The sequence below is a fragment of the Sesamum indicum genome, linkage group LG3 (genome assembly GCF_000512975.1).
Source record: "Sesamum indicum cultivar Zhongzhi No. 13 linkage group LG3, S_indicum_v1.0, whole genome shotgun sequence".
In the NCBI taxonomy this organism is placed as follows: Eukaryota; Viridiplantae; Streptophyta; class Magnoliopsida; order Lamiales; family Pedaliaceae; genus Sesamum; species Sesamum indicum.
This window is the reverse complement of record NC_026147.1, coordinates 1,213,039-1,230,598: the sequence shown is the minus strand read 5'-3', so window position 1 is coordinate 1,230,598 and position 17,560 is coordinate 1,213,039. Positions and strand designations below refer to the sequence as shown.

Below are 17,560 nucleotides of genomic sequence, written 5' to 3'. Positions count from 1 at the left end.
GGAGCCTTGTCATTATCAATAGAAAATAAAGCCTGTTTGATCTCAGCCACAGTAATCGACAACAGCAAAATTGTAGCCTGCCCGCCCAAGACTCTCTAAGTAATCAATATGTATTTTTAAAAAATAATAATATATTTTATTAACATATGTAAATAAAAATTATAAATTAAATATATTTATAAATACTATTCGAGGCACGTTCTGTGCAGATCCAAGATGAGTCTTGGATAAGAATGCTCGAGCCTAACTTTTCTCATATTTTATAAAATTATATTTTTATAAAACTAAATATATTTTTAATATTATTTTAAGCATGTTAGTCAAATTATTATTTAAATTATTATGTAGTTTTAACTACTTTTTTTTTTCTAATTGCAATTCTTTTATTACAAATCTTTGTTTGTTTTAATTCATTATTTATCCATTTCATAAGATGATCATAACTTTAAATAATTGATAAAAAAAAAAACATCAATTTTATTAAAAAAATAATAAAATAAATCCAACCAGACCAATCCATGGGTCAGGTCTGATTTAAAAATGAACATAATTGAAGCCCATTTGAAGGCCCAATACCATCTTACAATCGGCCATAAGTAATATTGGACTGATCCTAAATCGGACTTTTTCAAACTGGTTCGTGCTGGATCCGCTCTAAGTAACGAGTTTATTTAAAATGATAAAAGAAGTGTATTCCAAAAGGTTGTAAAGGTTTATATAATCATTTATCCCAAAATATATCATATAAAGTAAGCACAACAATACATAATATCGGTATGCATTATTTAATCAATAGAAGTGAGGACTTGATAAATTTTATTAAATTACTCTGAAATAATTCAATCATACAACAGAGTAAATGGCACCTTAATAGATCAGAACAATTTAAGACAGGTTTTTCTGGGCAAGAATAGGCAGGAAAGTGATCAAAGGTAGAGGTATCTGGAAAAAGTGGTAGCACATATGAGGCCAACAAGGCAAGAGAAAGAAACAATATTTGCTATCTTCCTTGATGAGCCTGCCGATAACAAAACCTGGTGCGAACGACAGTCGCCTCGAAAACCTCTAACAATCATCGCCTGCAACACAATACAAACATGGTGAGAACGACAGCCACCTCAAAACCTCTAACAATCATTGCCTTCAACACAACAAAAACACATAGCTCAAACTTAGACGGCCCAACGTGTCACCTCTCATGATTGTATTTATCAGAAGTCTGCTAAAGGTTGAAGACAGATACATGTCGTCGTAGTTTTTGATTGTCATAGACGCAATGATAAACAGCAGGCTTATATTTGACCTTTTGTACTGAAACATCTTTGTGAAGTGTGTGATGTGGAAAACATCAATCCAAGGCTTCTTTGAGAAAAGTTGTGTTAACATGTGATAAATGTTAAAGAATGTCAGAGAAGTAGCAAAAGGGCGAAATATGGGGTGTTCGGAAACTATGTTGAAAAGTGAGAATAAGTTCAGAATCGAGTGTTTGGGTCGAGTGAAAAGGCAAAAGCAAGGGTGTTTGAAAGTTATGTTGAGAAGTCGAGAATTGAGTGTACGGTGAAAATGTTTGTTTTGCTTTCTTTTCGACTTCATTGAAAGAAATAAAGCAGATCACCACTATAAAACAGTCCGGAAAGGCTTAAAGTTACTTTTTTGGTTATAAAACAAAGGGTTTAGCCCAAATATGCTTTTAGTTCGACTAGCTTCAATACTGTGTCAGTTGTGAAAAACAATATTTTTCGCATTATGAAATAAGAGTTAGCATTACAAAAATCGTGTATTCACTCAAAATACAGTGATATATAGCAGTAAAGTGAACTAAAAATACCTTACGAAGATTATACAAATCCGGAGAATGAAGGAGAAAGCGAACCTGGCTTATTTGTGCTGCATGGCTATATATATTTTTGAAGATCCGACGAATATATGTGAAGAAAACTGCAAGAAAAACAACCATGTAGTATTAGAAGCATAATTCCTTAGAATTACTTAAGAGGACATCATCAAAATAGAGAAACATACAAAAGAGAATTAAGTTTTAGAATACCATCAATGGTCTCTAGGGTCGTCAACTGCTGCCATTGTATCCTACGTGATACAATTCCCAGGGCTACATTACGAACCTGCAAACATATAGAAAAAGTTTAAGGTTTATCCAAAAATTTCAGTACCTGAAATGTAACTCCATCTACAAGTATTTGAAACCAATTATCAACTTTCAAAGTCCAGCCAATTATCGTACTATATCTAACCTCGTCAAACACCAGATTGATAAATCTTAATGACAGGAGGAGAGTTAGGATGATTTCTGCCACTGGAACACCAAGATTTGCCAAAGGGAGAATATACCATTGCAAAGCAAACGCGAGCTGCTCTGAGGTTGTGGTTGTTAGGCAAAGGCTAGCACTTTGGAAGATCTTTCAAGAAAACAGAGGCCTGATCAGAGATATATCGCAACAAGTTCACACAGTGAAACTGATTTAAGCCCAAACATTTGTCTTTTCCTTCTCATATGTATAACAATCTCCAAGGAAAAGGATGTATCATCACAAACAGATATTACATGCTTTCCACCTGAATGTAAAGTATTGTAAATATGACTAGAAAGACTATAGGTCTACAAGAAAGATCTTAGTTGATTTACACTAAATCCAACATATTAAAGAATTTACTTATTCCAACATTTACTCTCTAGTATTGGAAATGAAGTGAAACCACTTTGTATCACCTATTCCATTTGCTATTCCATGCTTTTTTATGCACGCCAAATGTTACATTAACTGATGAAGACAATAGAGGTGACTAGAGGCCATGAGAAGTTAAACTTGGAAAGCCCTGTGATATCCGCGGCAATCTGGAGAAAATAAAGTTAGGAGATAGAAAAGGAAAACTTATTTAGCATTTAGCCAGAATGGAGGATTCTAATAATTCCCATTCAAATTGGGTCTTGCATGAAATTTCTCTCTCAGAATGTGGAGCCTAATAGGACCGCCTGTTACCATGAACAGAGCTCATTCTTTTCCGCACCAACACGATCCTTAGGGGCTTTCTTCTCTTTATTTCCTTCCGCAGATATTCTAGACAGGTTTGAGGATTTCCATGTTTAACTTGGACAACAAGTTTTCTCCATTTGCAAAAAATATTGTAATATGAACTTGAAAAACATAATTTCAAGCAATCATCAAATCAACTGTTAACGCTAGCCCCTCCATGTGCTAATAACTAGTGAAGATTCTTTAAGTCTTACAACAAACTCACTTTAACATTACCAATTAGTTCAGTGAAAGGACCTGACTAGTTCTTTCTAAGGATGAAAATTAAGGAATAAATCTCACTGTATACATGCATCCATATCTTAACATTAGTTATTTCTCCTGTACAAGTTCTAAGGAACAATGTTGTAGGCTTGCACAAAACGTACACAAACACATACTCGGCAAATCAGAAGAAGAAATTTTATCTAATCTAAATTACCAGGAAAGGCAGACTTACTGTAAAAGTTAAACATGCTGCTGTACTGGCAGCCGATAAGCCTTTTCTGGTGAGTTGTAACGGCCCTAACTTCATTATTACGTACTTATAACCTTCAAGAGATGCAGGAAGGGTTGGTAGTCCAGTCACTGAAGATGGCGGGCTTCTTGAACATAAAAGGGAAGGCGCACTATCAGTACTCAACCCCAACAAAACAAACAAGATACCACATAGCAAAGTCACTCTTCCCAATTGATCCTACAACAATATTGGACATTTAATAAGGCAATTTCCCTGCATAAACACAATTAGAATTACTAAAAGACTATCTCAAATAGAAATTCATGCTACATATTTTAATAAGAAATGGAAATTTTTGTCCGCCTCATAGTATGTTAAAACATTTCCGTCCAAGTTCACGGCAACATTACCTTCCACACCTCAGTCGGCTGAATCCATATAGACAATAAGGCTAGACAGATTACTACTCCCAGACGCATCGCCATGTTCGATTTTGCTGGTAAAATTACCAAAGCAAGCAGCCATGCCTACATTATAAAGGTACTAGCATTATTATGTAATGAACATGACTAACTTGATCAGTTGCTGATGAATCTTAAAACACTTCAAGGTAAAATATTTTATAACACAGAAAAAACAGGACAATCAAAAATTCTTGAAATCAAATCATCCAGAGATCAGACAAACCAAACTTCTCACTCACGCATCAAGCCTTTAAACACTAATAGCATATGAAACTTTATCAGTAGAATCACCAAAGGAAAAGGGAAAAAAGTAATCTTGAAAAGAAAGTAACTAGTATGAAATCAAATTACATTCAATTAAACCAATATAAAGCACAGTTCCAACTACATTATAAAAAGCAGAAAACAAGGGAAAGAAAACTAATACTAGTAAAAAAAATTAGCATTATACAAAAGGGGCGCAAAAGATTAGAAACAAAGACATCTCCAAGCACAGCACAATAATCAAACAAATGGTAAGAGAAGCACAAAAGAGGAAAGCCCAATTGAAAAGGGCAGAATTCTTACACAATTTCCAACCATAAAACTCTTTAAAAGCAGATTAAAAGAAAAAAAAAAACAAAAAGAGAAGTGAAAAAATTACCATCTTGATTCTGGGGTCGACACAGTGCAAGAAAGTGGTGGGAGAAGATATGTACTGAGCAATGGGACTGGATGTTGCCCCAGATATCGCTCCAAATACTTTCTCAGCAGCAAAAAGATTTCTGGGCATCCATTTTTCCCAGTTATTAGTACCTCCAACTCCATTACTGCTGTTTGTTATACACTTAATTTGAGGTTTGAATTTTGTCGAGTGACGGTATTGTAATCTCTGGCTCAAGATTTCTGGATAATTTCTAAGGGAGTGGAGTGAAGATAGAGATGGAAATACAAGAAGCAATTTTGGGTGCCCGCTGAGGAGCTTCGGGTACATTGGGTGGGTAGGTGGCGGTGGCGGTGGTGGTGGTGGTGGACCGGCGGTGCCTGATACGGGCCGAGGAACGAAGCTGAAGCCTGACGGTCTCTTGTTTTCTTTATCTCTTGTTTACATTTATTTTGGGATAATTTCCCATTTGGTCCCCCATACTTTTGGTATCTCTTATCAATTTTGAATTTTAATTTTTTTTAAAAATGATTAAAATTATTCTTGATGTTTTTGATCAATTAATAAATCAAGATTAATTTTGATTATTTTTTAAAAAATTAAGAATCAAATTTGATGACGTCCCAATATGAAGAGTAATTTAGCCATTAGTTTAATTGGTGTTTACTTTGAATTATGAGCTATTTATGTGAAAAAATAAATTATTACTACATAAATAATTAAAAAAATTCAAAATTACTTTAATAAATTGTAGAGGTTGCTTAAAAATAATCCTATATTTAAATTCAGTTGATGAGATTGAAACTTATGATACGGAAAGTGATTTAGTGACTAACTCGTCGTCAGATAAAAAATGAAATTATCTTTATTTTCCTCTCTATCTCCACAAAACACAACAAAACGCTCTGAAACATTGTCAAATTATTTTCAACACTTTATTTCAATTTAATGTGTCAGTTTAATTTGATATTTATTTGAGGTTTATGACATTATTATAATGATTTAATTGTAATTTTATGTGGTTTAATAAGTATTTGACCTTTATATTTTATATATTAATGTGGCCTATTTATAATGGATTTATTACAATATTATGAGTTTTAATAGGTCACTTAATGTTTTATAACGATCAAATTCTTACAACTATTTAAAGGGCGCAATTAGTTTTCTTCATTTGGCACGTTGAGAGAGTGAATTTTGTGTTGATAGTTTATGAGTTTTGAGAAACACTTCATACTCTCCTATAAGTATTTTATTGTTTTAGCAACGTGATGAAGGATTGATTCCTAGTCTCGTCATGGTCGTGCACATAGGATGAGATACTGCTGATAGCTAATGGAGTTTAATGCTGGGTTCGTGGTTAGTCGTTAAAACCTGCATTTACAGAGGCAACATTGCTTTAGGTCAGCGACAAGTCTCGTGGCTCTCCATCGTGCAGATTTTCTAATTTCTAAGTTTATTTTGTTTATTTCTTTACTATGTGTAGTTGTTATAAAATATGCAATGATATTTTATATGTGATAACATAATTATAAACAAAAATCACACAATTTTCACAACAGCAACAACGTACGTACGCTGAGTATGCTCCGACGGCTTAATAATATATAATAATCTTTTATGTATAATTAAATAAATGCATCAAAAGAATTTTCATTGAGTAATAAAGCTGAGGTTCAAGAATTTCTGTGAAATTATGTAATTTGATTACATTTATTGTAGAGAAAAATAAAATAAAAATTCAATGGAAATTTAATTTTAATATTCTCAAAAATAAAAATTAAGTAAAATTCCTGCCAGTTGAAACAGCATCAGCAATACGGATATGGATAGCAGCAGTGCAGAAGAGCTGAGTTCCACTCACAACTATCAATACAATCTCCAAAGCTCTCTGATTAATTAATTAATAAATAAATAAAACCAATTAGTTCTTCAAAAAATAATTTTTTATTATGGAATTGGAACAATTATTGAAGATTGCTTACTATGTCTGAATCTATCCACCCTATCTCAATCTCCTTGCATGCCAACCTGAAACAAAGGTTGTGCCAATGTTATATCTTCAACAAATTGCAAAATGGTCCCTCATCTTTATTGTAATTCAATTTCAGTCCACCTACTTTAGCACTTACTAAAATAAGTCTCTACACTCTTAATGGTTTTAACTATTCTAGTCTTGATGTCAACCCTCATCTAATTATTCATGGAGGACCCGAATTGTAAAAAAAAAAAAAGAAAACAGATATTATACTGTATTTTTATGAAATTTGTTGTAATTATACATTTTATTCCATGTAGTTTGAAAAATTATATTTAGTACTCATGATATTTGCTTTCGTTTAACAAAAAGATCCATCCCTTAGCCAAAATTCACTGAAATTGTTGATATTAATAAAAAATTGAATGAAAATTAATATTTACTTTGATTGATTTATTATAGGTCAAACAAATTTTTTTGACTAAACTACTCTTTTACAGGATCAAATTTATAATATTCTGAATGCTCAAGTGCACCATGGAGGAGCGGTTGCTCAAGCACTACTTAATGATATTCAAACAACATGGACAAAACAAAAAGGCTAGGACTGAATTTGATGATGACTTAACATGAGGGACTCAAATAGAATTAGTGCAAAAATGAAGGACCAAAATTAAATTATCCCATTCTACTTTCTACAGCCTTGAGGAACAAAAACCATATATAGGTAACATATGTAGTTTTACCCATACTTCTCATTTCTATCTGAAAAAGAAAATGAAAAGCTATGAGGACGAGGAGAAAACATGAGGGACTTGAATTGAATTAGTGCAAAAATAAAGGACCAAAAATGGAATTATCCTTTTCTACTTACCCCATAGCAAGAAGTGTGAGCAACAAGGTAAGAAGAGAAGAAGCAGCAGCTGCATGTAAGTTGGGAGCATTCCACTTAACCAGATTGTGTAGTCCAGTGATGGATGTGGTGAATCCCACCACCCCAGCTATGAGTGAACAAATTACCACAAAACTAGTAGCCATGTTTCCAAATGGATGGTATATAGGGAAAATTCGAGCTGGGAGCGACATAATAGATGCTGTAAAACAATATCACAAAAGTACAATAATATTACGAGTTTGAATTTTATTGAACTCTAGAGTTCGTTATTTTGTATAAGTGTATTATGAATATTCAATCTAGTTGTGCAGACTGTCCCAATATATAGGGGACATCCCAAGATTCGTAATTGAGGCGTTGGGTTGGAAACATATTGAATACGTCTGTGAGCGGGTGCGTAAAATATGAGGTGTTTCTATGAAAGATAAGTTATGGGTTCGAGTCACATGAAATATTACCACACAAACATAACAATATCACGAGTTTGAATTTCACTGAATCGCAGTGCTCGCCATTTCACATGACCCTATTATGAATGTTCAGTCTAGCTATAAAGATTGTCCCCATAGGGTACATCTCAAGATTTCATAGTTGAAGTGTTGGGTCGAAAACGTATTCGATACGTGTGTGAGTGGTTTGTAATCTAAGGTTTTCTTATGAAAAGTAAGGTATGGATTCGAGCCTCATTAAATAGTACCACACAAACATAACAAAATCACAAGTTTGAACCTTACTGAATCAGAGAGCTCGTCATTTTATATGAGCATTAGCTATGGAGACTGTCCTCATAGGGGAACATCCCTAGATTTCATTGTTGAGGTATTGAGTCTGAAAATGCTTAGCTATGTGAGTGAGTGGATGCGTGAATTTGAAGTGTTACTATGAAAAGATACGTTATGGGTTGAAGTCCCACGAGGAGTTGTGGAAACTAGGCTTGATTCTTAATATGTGGGTTTATTATGAGCTGAGTGGATATGTTATTAGTTGATGGTGATCGGTCCACAATGGTTAATTTAATGGATCTTGATCTTATTCTGTGATTTGCTAGTGAGACTAAAATGACTAAGTTGCTCGTGTTCCAACGAGTTTTTTTAACGAAATGAATATTTTATGGTAGTTAAGTTTCTTTATGATTAAATTTATGTTGCACTTAGTGCACAATTGTACAATTATCACATACCCTTTTTTTTTTAAAAAAAAAAGCTAAATTACAACGAGTTCCCCTGAAATTTGATATAGTTATGGACACCCCATCATTGTGTAAAGAAAATCGGACAAGGTGGATGGAAAAAAGTATAAAATTATAAAAAGAAATATCTACTAGTCTATAAAAAGTTTTAGAAAATTATAAAAAAAAAATAAGTAATGTTATGATTCATAGTCTATAAGGGCATTTTGGTTAGTTAATTATTCACTATAAAAAATGAATGGAAACCCAACGGGCACTAACGGATTGAGCAAGTTGTTGCTGTTAAAATCAGGGGTTATTCATAATTTCCTAAACAACGAGAGGGTATTTGTAATTATGTCAAATTTCAGAAAAAACTGGTTGTAATGCACCCTTTTCAAGAAGTAGATAGGGTAGCTTGACAACTATCTAATTGTCCGATCTATTCCACATAAGATGCAACATCTACAAGACCCTTCCATTAGTTAGACTAGCTACAACGGGTTCAACTCAACCCAACTATTAATAATTTAAAAAGAAAACAGAAACATATATCACTACACTGACAGACACAGATAGATGATACTGATACTTACTTACTTCGCGGGATCTTTAGATCCCATTATTCACAGCCCAGGCTGCAATAACAGTGACAATGAGGTAGAGAACAACATTGACAAGTAACACAAAGGAAGCTGCAGATTTGCCTGATTCAGAAGCCATCATGAGTTGAAGAATGCAATGTGTGTGTGTGTATATATATGAGGCTGAATGTTCCATTCTTGAAAGTGTTATCTGCATGGCTGCTGCTTTTTATTTAAAACAAAAAGCTGTGACTGTTTTTATTATTTTCAATTCAAAGAAATGCATGGAGGCAGCTTTGCTTTGTTCCAACATTGCCTCATGAGGAGGAAATGGATCTCCTTTGTGCATATTTTTATTAATAGGGGCACAAGGGTAATTTTGTGGGTTGATGACACGGTAAATTACGATGAATTTTCTTGAGATTTGACATAATTACGAATACCTCTTTGTTGTTTAAAAAAAATTATAAATACCCTTTGATTTTTGATGAAATTATGTAATTCTTGAATGGGGATATAAAATTATCGACTTTACCTTGACGTACTTTTTTTAAAAAAAACTAAAAATTGTATCAAACTCAAACGAGGTGGATGGAAAACTTTGAAAATTTGTAAAAGGATTATACACTTAGTCCATAAAAAAAATCAAAATTTTTTAAAAAATATATAAAATTATAATTCATAGTTTATAAGGAGATTTTGATTAGTTTGCTATAATAAAAGGGTAGAAATCTAACAAAAACTAACGGATTTACCTAATTGTTAAACGTTTGATAAAATAGAGGGGGTTGTCGATAATTTTTTAAATAATTAATAAATATTTATAAATATGCCAAACTTCATAAGAGCGTGTTGCACAAGGGTAATTTGATTATATGGGGAGGATTGGTACAAGTAGCAAGGGCAAAATGGTAAAATTCCTACCTGTAAATATCGTGCATTACTTGACCGTCTAAAGGTTTCTTTTCCTTAAGATTTGTTCGCATTGTAGGTTGAATTCTGATTTATGTAACATTTTTAAAGTAGATTGACAATTTTGCCCTCGTCTAGTGTATTCGACTCCATCACTTTCAAAGTGGAACTTTAGCGCAAAAAAAAAAAAAAAAGGATAATAAAGCTTCAGGCGGCTCAACTTTATTGGTGCAAACAAGCCCCTTTTCATTTTCTTGATTAAATAAAATGTTAAATTACGACGAGCTTTTCTGATATTTGTCATAATTATAAATACTCTCTTATTATTTAAAAAATTATAAATACCTTTTGAAATTAACGATTATCTAACAAACACCCCTTACAATGAGCTGCCACGAAAAGTATTTGTTAGATGACCACTAATTCTACAGAGTAATTTTTCAAACAACAACGAGAAGGTATTTGTAATTATGGTGTAGCTCAAAAGAACTCGTTGTGGTTTACCTTAAATAGATCAGTAAGATGCATGCATTAACAATAAAGTGATTTTAGAGGTTAAGCTATCTCTAGCCTTTGTATATGCCATATGGCATATTTTGGGCATGAACACAGTAAAACTGCACAACATCAAACGAAAACATTGTGAAAACCACAAAAGCTGATCCCAACAACTTAAGTTGAAGGAACTTATTTTGAGCTTGAGCAAGAAGTCTGCTCATTTTAGTCCCTTACTTACAAAGATCTCCCCGAAGAGATCGGATAGAAAGACGATTAAATTTTAGGCGTCCTAGCACGAATAAGGTTACCTCTCCTCAACGCTCGCTTACTTCAGTGTATGATGAGTTTTTAAACCTTCAAAGAGAGCTTCTGAGCAGCAAGAGCTTCTGCTTCGAGCGTTGGCTCCCACAAGATTGTAGTTTCGGCAAGTAAAGAAGTCACAATGTACGGATCCATGTTGGAAGCCGGGCGCCTATCTTCCAAATAACCTAAAACCAAATATGTAAGCCATGCAGTTCACAAGATTAGCAAGAGTAGCTGTCTGTTTTCGATTTTATTCATCGTTTTAAAATCTTAAGATACTAGAAAAATGAATAATGAGAATGAAAACAAAACCAAAGGCCCATGAATGGTACACTTTGAGAGTTTTCACTTGAAAACACACTCGTTCATGAATACGGTATTTCTTCTCAAAGTCGTAAATCTGTGGATAGATGAAACTTGTGTACCTTTGCCATTCTTCTCAGTGTCACGACCCACACGGATTGAGCAACCACGGTTAGCAACTCCCTGCACATCATTTTGAATTGATGTAAGTAGAAATTCAGAAAACAACTTCATTTTTATGTTTCCATCAGCTTATAAGTGTAAAATGGTGCAAACAAATCCGTATATACCCATGAAAAAGTGTTGATACTAGCAGTTTCATGCTTTCCTGTCAATCTTCGTTCATTGCCTTCTCCGTAAGCACTGATATGCTCCTTGTGGCGAAGCGAGAGGTTAAAAATTGCTTTCTTTATTACCTCAAAACCTCCTTCTTCTCGCATACTTTTGGTGCTGCGATCCAAAACAACAATCAACAAGTTATTACATATTTAGTCCAAGTCAAAATATATGCAATCTTAGCATGTATTCCAACTCTTGTTAACTTAGAATTCTAGAATGATAATTAATATTAATCTAAGAATACCTGTAGTTGGTGTGGCATCCTGCACCGTTCCAGTCACCCTGGATATCCCATTGTAAGAGAAACGAAGATCAGATTTTAGTACTTTTTTTATCATACTTCGATAATGAAAAAACAGATTAATTCAAATATAACAGTACCTCTATTGGTTTTGGATCAAGTGACAGGACAACTCCGGCTTGTTCTGTAATTCTCTGTCAACATAGTGAACAAGTAAAAGAATTAGAGATATGCATGTGCTCGTCTTCTGCGTGTACTCAGACAACTCATTTATATCAATCAAGAAACTGAGGATCCGGCACACCTCAAGGAGGTACCTAGCGCACCAGATGTGATCTCCAGCTTCAATTCCAACACTCGGGCCGACTTGAAATTCCCACTTCAAGAGACGATGGTGGAGTCAATACGTAAAATGAGAGGAGAATAATAGGTAGTCATGTTAAGAAGTGAAATAAGAAGGGCTTGAGAAAGAGACCTGCCCGGGCATAACCTCCCCGTTGGTACCACTAATATTGATCCCAGCATACAAGCACGCTTTGTAGTGAGCATCTGATATATCTCGTCCAAATGACTTGTCTGCCCCGACACCACAGTAATAAGGGCCCTAAAAGTCCACGAAACGTGAGACAAAAAAATCACAATGGCTCCCATCTACCAGATTCTGAACATGTTCTGTCTATTTAGAGGCAAAATTCCTTTGTAAGAGCCAAGAAAAGCTTATATGAGCCACAAAGCTCTTAAATGCAAATCTGTGATGGTTAAGTGGCAAAATAGTATGTATACCGAGAATGTATATGTATATATATGTGCGTGTACCTGAGGACCAGGGTAACCTCCAGCAGGCCAACCTAATGGCCATTTCACATTAGTTTGGAGTAATGTGTACTCTTGCTCGATGCCATACCTATTTCATATTTCCAGAACAGGGCAGTGGTTACAATCAGAAATGTAACATATAAAGCACAAAAAGCCAACTGTTGACTGAAACATGTATTGAGCTTTCTTCTTTTTCAACAATGAATCTCATCTCTTGTATTAATTGGTTTGAACAAAAATGTAGGAGATGAAAAAATAGTGACGCTAGAAACTACCATGGAATTTCAGCCGAAACCTTAGGGTCACTGAAAATCTGAGCCGCCCTGTAGCGCTTGTTTGTTGGAATGGGCTCCCCTGCTGGTGTATATGTATCACAAATGACCTGTTAAAATATCACATAAATATTTTAGAAACAAGTCTTTGATTCATGTAAGTGAGGAAATTGTGAGACACATTATGTTTTTATGTGATTGAAATAATACTTATATGTCCACAACCAATCACGGTTCTCTTATTATCATAGGATTTCGTACAATTATAATAGACAATCACCTGCTGCTTATATTAAGACGCTTGCAAAACTTTATAGCATTACAAATTTATCATGGCAATTAAGTGTATGCTTAAAAAACTTTTGGCTCCAAACTCTAAGAGTAACAGCATATCCAAATACATTTCAGTAGCAGAGGAGCACAAATAATCAAATATAACTCACCAAGATGTTATTGCCACCACGGAATGGATCCTTGAAGATTGCTTGGGGGCTGCAGAGTAGATCGAGATAGGATTACAGTTAGAAAGGAAAAGGTAAAATGGAAAAATTATTGGATGTCGTTTGTAAATGATCTTACTATAGAATTACTTCACTATCTTCTCCCGGGGCCTGTCCAGTGCTTGAGCCGTCATAGTTCCACTTGGGAAGCTCAGAAGGGTGTTCGACTGGCTTTGATATGGTCTAAGTATCATTACAACATAGAAAAAATGGATACAAAGGAATTCTTGTAAGATTCCAGGAAACTGAATAAACGAAAGAAAGAAACTAGAGTATGAATCGTGTACCCTCGATTTACTACGAACGTCAATCCCTGATCCTCCGATCCTGTCACAAGCCAGCAAACATAAATGTCGGAATGAGAAAACCACTGAATGCCTTACCAGAAATATCAGCAGTAACATCAAATGTTGATCGAAGAAAAGCATATCTTCAACTAAATTCGAAAAACTAAACATGCAAGAAAGAAACACATACCAGATATATTCAGCAATGATCTTGTCAGTATACGGAGTTACATCCAAGTTTAGCATCTGTTCAAGACGGTTGATCGTGCTGTTGTCGGACTTAACAGCAAAAACTCCAAATTTGGCTGAGCTTTTAACTGAGCCTTGTTTCAAAGCAAGAGAGCCCCACATCTTTGTAGTCAGTGGGGTTGCATCTGTTAACCCCTTTGAAATTCCCATCTGCCATTGTGCAGAAGGGGCCAAGATTTGTGCCATTTTCACCTTCCCTGGCTGGAAAATTTTGACATAGAAGAAATGAATGAGAATTTATTGTCCCATTACATAATCTTCCAATTGTAGTCAGTTTAATGCAACCAAAGGCAAATCCAGGATCACATTGCCAAGAACTGGGGTCTATTTAAATGCAGATCAGTTCATTAACACAAACAAACCAGAAGAAACTATTCTAGAATTAATCTGAACAAGACTGAGTTTTTCTTTCTTAGCAGTTTTCTGAAATTTTTCACAGAAAGCTCCTCAAACCAGGCAATTCTAAAACCCTTTTCTTGACGTTACACTACAAGGAAATAACTACTGCCCAAAAGGCTGCCAAGACTCTATAATCAGAAATGCATATGAAAAAAGGGATTTTTTTTGTGAATAAAGAAATTCAAGAAGTCACATATAATCCCAAAAATGTTGTCTTCTGCAAAATAACAAAAGCTTAGTTATGGGTCAAGATAGAATCCAAGTGTGCAAAAAGAGTACAAGAACCAAGCGCTGACGAAGTGCAAGAACTGATTCAGGCCCTCAGTTTGACATTCTTGATAGAAATGTGATGATCATTTGTGAAAGATGAAAAGACATGGCTGAAAGAGAAGTCACCAACTTACCTGAAAATTGCAGCAAAAATGTAGAGCAGAAGGGCAAGAGAAACAAAAGAGTGCCACTGGCTAAACTTGTTTCAAGAGTGATAAAGAAACGTTTGAAGAAAGGAGTTGTGCTTAGCAGATAGGGATATGTGTGTTTTGTGGAGGAAATGGTCTCTTTGAGGTCAATAAGAAATTCACCATTGGAGAGTGGTTCAATCTTTTGTTACAAATTTTATTGTATTTTCAATTTTATCATATCTATATATATACACATGATCTGACTTGCGATTTGATGAATGTCCATTATGCGAAATATTGTCCGTTCTAATTTCATATATACATTATAATTTTGCTCTGATTTCATATATACATTATAATTTTGTCTTGAAAATGCATATCGGCAAGAAGAGGAGGCCTCGGGGCTATAAACCACTTAAGTTCCAAGGCCTCTTCTTCTTGACGAGACGTATTTTGAAAACAAAATCACGAGATTCATATAAAGCAATAATGAGTAAATAACATAATTTTTATAAGTATAAGGTGTATATTTTGAAGCAATACAATATATTTGAATGTTTGTCAAGAAAAAAGTATCACAATATTCTAAAATCGTTACATACGCAATAATAATAAAAAATTATAATATATGAGTATAATATATATTTCAACATTGATAATTGATGATGACTTAGTTTAGTGATTAAGCTTGAAATCCCGTTAATAAGTTTAAATTTATTGTAATTTATTTTATTTCTTCTTATTATATTGATCAAATATAAATACATTACTCGACATTCCTCCACTCCACTTCAAAATCTTGAATTATGCAACTCAAGATTTCTTGTACTATATATCAAATTTGTCACATTCTTGATAGTTTATTTGCCTCAAATATTTTATTAAAACATAAAATTCTATGTTATAAACACTTATTCAAGATATAATCCATAAATTAATAGGAAAATTGAAAAATCTTAGAAAAAATTTAAATGACAATGATGTCCAATCTAAATAGTAGCAGACATGTCACTTTTTGGGTTGGGTGTTGTGTGGTTTATAAGCCATGAGTCCAATTATGAGTTATCCAATCAGGGCTTCAGTTGAGTATAGTTGTTTGAGATGCTGACATTCCTTTTGCACTTTTTGGGACCATGTTTGGGCATTTTAAAATTTGCACCAAGAAACTATTTATTTTAACAACGGCAAATTAATGGGATTTGACATAATTATAAATATTTTTTTGTTATTTTAAAAACTACAAATATTCTTTTAATGTTTGATAAAATTATGTAATTTATGGATAGATGTATAAAATTATCAACTTTATCATTGTGACATTTTTTCTTATTCAAAATAAAAAATTCTGACGGAGTGGATGGCGAAAAATTGTTAAGAACTTATCTGTACGTCTATAAAAATTTTAAAAAACAAGTAAAATTATAATTTATAGTTCACGAGGGCATTTTGATCAGTTCACCATAAAAAATAGATAAAAATCTAATAGAGATTACGAATTTGACTAATTGTTATACGACTGTTAAAATTAGGGATATTGATAATTTTTCAGGTAATTAAAAGATATTTATAATTATGTCAAATTTTAGAAAAGGATATTGTGATTTATCCTTTTAACAAAGTACTCCAACTTGCAAAAATATAAATAAAATGAAAAGTCAAATAGGGCTTAATTTATTGGTCCAATTAGTTTGAAGAAATAGGTTTGAATTTCAATTGGCAAACAAAAATAGGATTTTTTATTACTCTTAAGCTTGTAATATAGTTCTTTGAAGCCTTTCAAAATAAGCCTACTCTTTTTCTTTTTTCTTTTTTTTTTTTGTGGGAGAAAATCTTGCAAAATCATCAAGTTATTTGTTCAAGTTTAAGTGTATATATAATCCAAAATCAATGCAAAAATTTACATAATTCACTTGAGTTGATTGTGTTAATATACGTCAAGGATGATATTTTTTTTTAATATATCTGATATTGGTATGTCGATTGCAGACGAGAAGTTTGTATAATTTAGAAGTTTTAAAACTTATTTTCTTAACAAGACGTCGTTTCAAATCAAGATCATAAAGTTATAAAGTCAAAGTGACGTGAAACTTGAGCTATATACTAGCCTAAAGCTCGCCTCTCCCGAGCCATTCTCCAAGGCGAAATGCTTTTCCAAGAGCAAAAATCCTCCAATTAAATATAATAGACAATATTTCATACAACGACGTCCGACTGTAATGAGAATACATACTTTGTTTGGCCCTGTAAGATCATGGGCCTTTCCAAACTTTTCGCAGGGATTGATGATACCGACACATATTCTACATCAATTATATACGAGGAACTCATACAATTTATAAATTTCAAAATTTTTAATTCTTAATAATTTTTTTTAATAAAAATAAAAGATTATAAATACAGAACAAACAACATCTCACGTCACAAGACTAGTGCACATGGCTCATAAATTTATCAATTTATTAAAATATATATATATTTATATTCAAGAAATATTTGGAATTTTCATAAAAGTCATGCATTTGTTCCAAGAATCCCTTCTATTCCTATCCAATAACACGCAATCTTGGAGTCGGTCAAAACTCCCAACACTCAACACACCATATAATTATATGGATTAATTACAATTAGATACTTTTAAAAATATAAAATTATATTCTTTATCAAGAAAATTTTAAAATTATATTTACACTCCCTTAAAAAAAATTCTCCATTTATATTCGACTCCCTTCCATTAGAATTTAGATTGATAATATTGACGTCAATAAAATATTTACATAAATTTTTATTTCACCCCTTATTTAATATTTGCATTCAAT

At 33.3% G+C, this 17,560-nt stretch overlaps 2 protein-coding genes and 1 pseudogene across 2 annotated transcripts; all 3 read right to left on the bottom strand.

Annotated features, from left to right (window-relative positions):
* LOC105156949 (protein ABCI12, chloroplastic) lies at window positions 796-5,057 on the bottom strand. The gene is made up of 7 exons (XM_011073222.2): window positions 4,600-5,057; window positions 3,903-4,019; window positions 3,493-3,729; window positions 2,253-2,417; window positions 2,048-2,123; window positions 1,874-1,938; window positions 796-1,079 (listed from the first exon to the last, which is right to left on the bottom strand). The coding sequence occupies exons 1-7, from the start codon at window positions 4,927-4,929 to the stop codon at window positions 927-929; spliced, it is 1,143 nt and encodes a 380-aa protein (XP_011071524.1). The 5' UTR covers window positions 4,930-5,057; the 3' UTR covers window positions 796-926.
* On the bottom strand, window positions 6,249-9,407 carry LOC105157066 (annotated as a pseudogene).
* LOC105156948 (glutamine synthetase leaf isozyme, chloroplastic) lies at window positions 10,647-14,906 on the bottom strand. The gene is made up of 14 exons (XM_011073221.2): window positions 14,748-14,906; window positions 13,886-14,145; window positions 13,696-13,735; window positions 13,488-13,591; window positions 13,352-13,400; window positions 12,912-13,018; window positions 12,637-12,724; window positions 12,296-12,424; window positions 12,125-12,199; window positions 11,961-12,014; window positions 11,824-11,861; window positions 11,531-11,690; window positions 11,363-11,423; window positions 10,647-11,122 (listed from the first exon to the last, which is right to left on the bottom strand). Exons 2-14 carry the CDS (start codon window positions 14,128-14,130, stop codon window positions 10,983-10,985), a joined length of 1,290 nt encoding a protein of 429 aa, XP_011071523.1. The 5' UTR covers window positions 14,131-14,145; window positions 14,748-14,906; the 3' UTR covers window positions 10,647-10,982.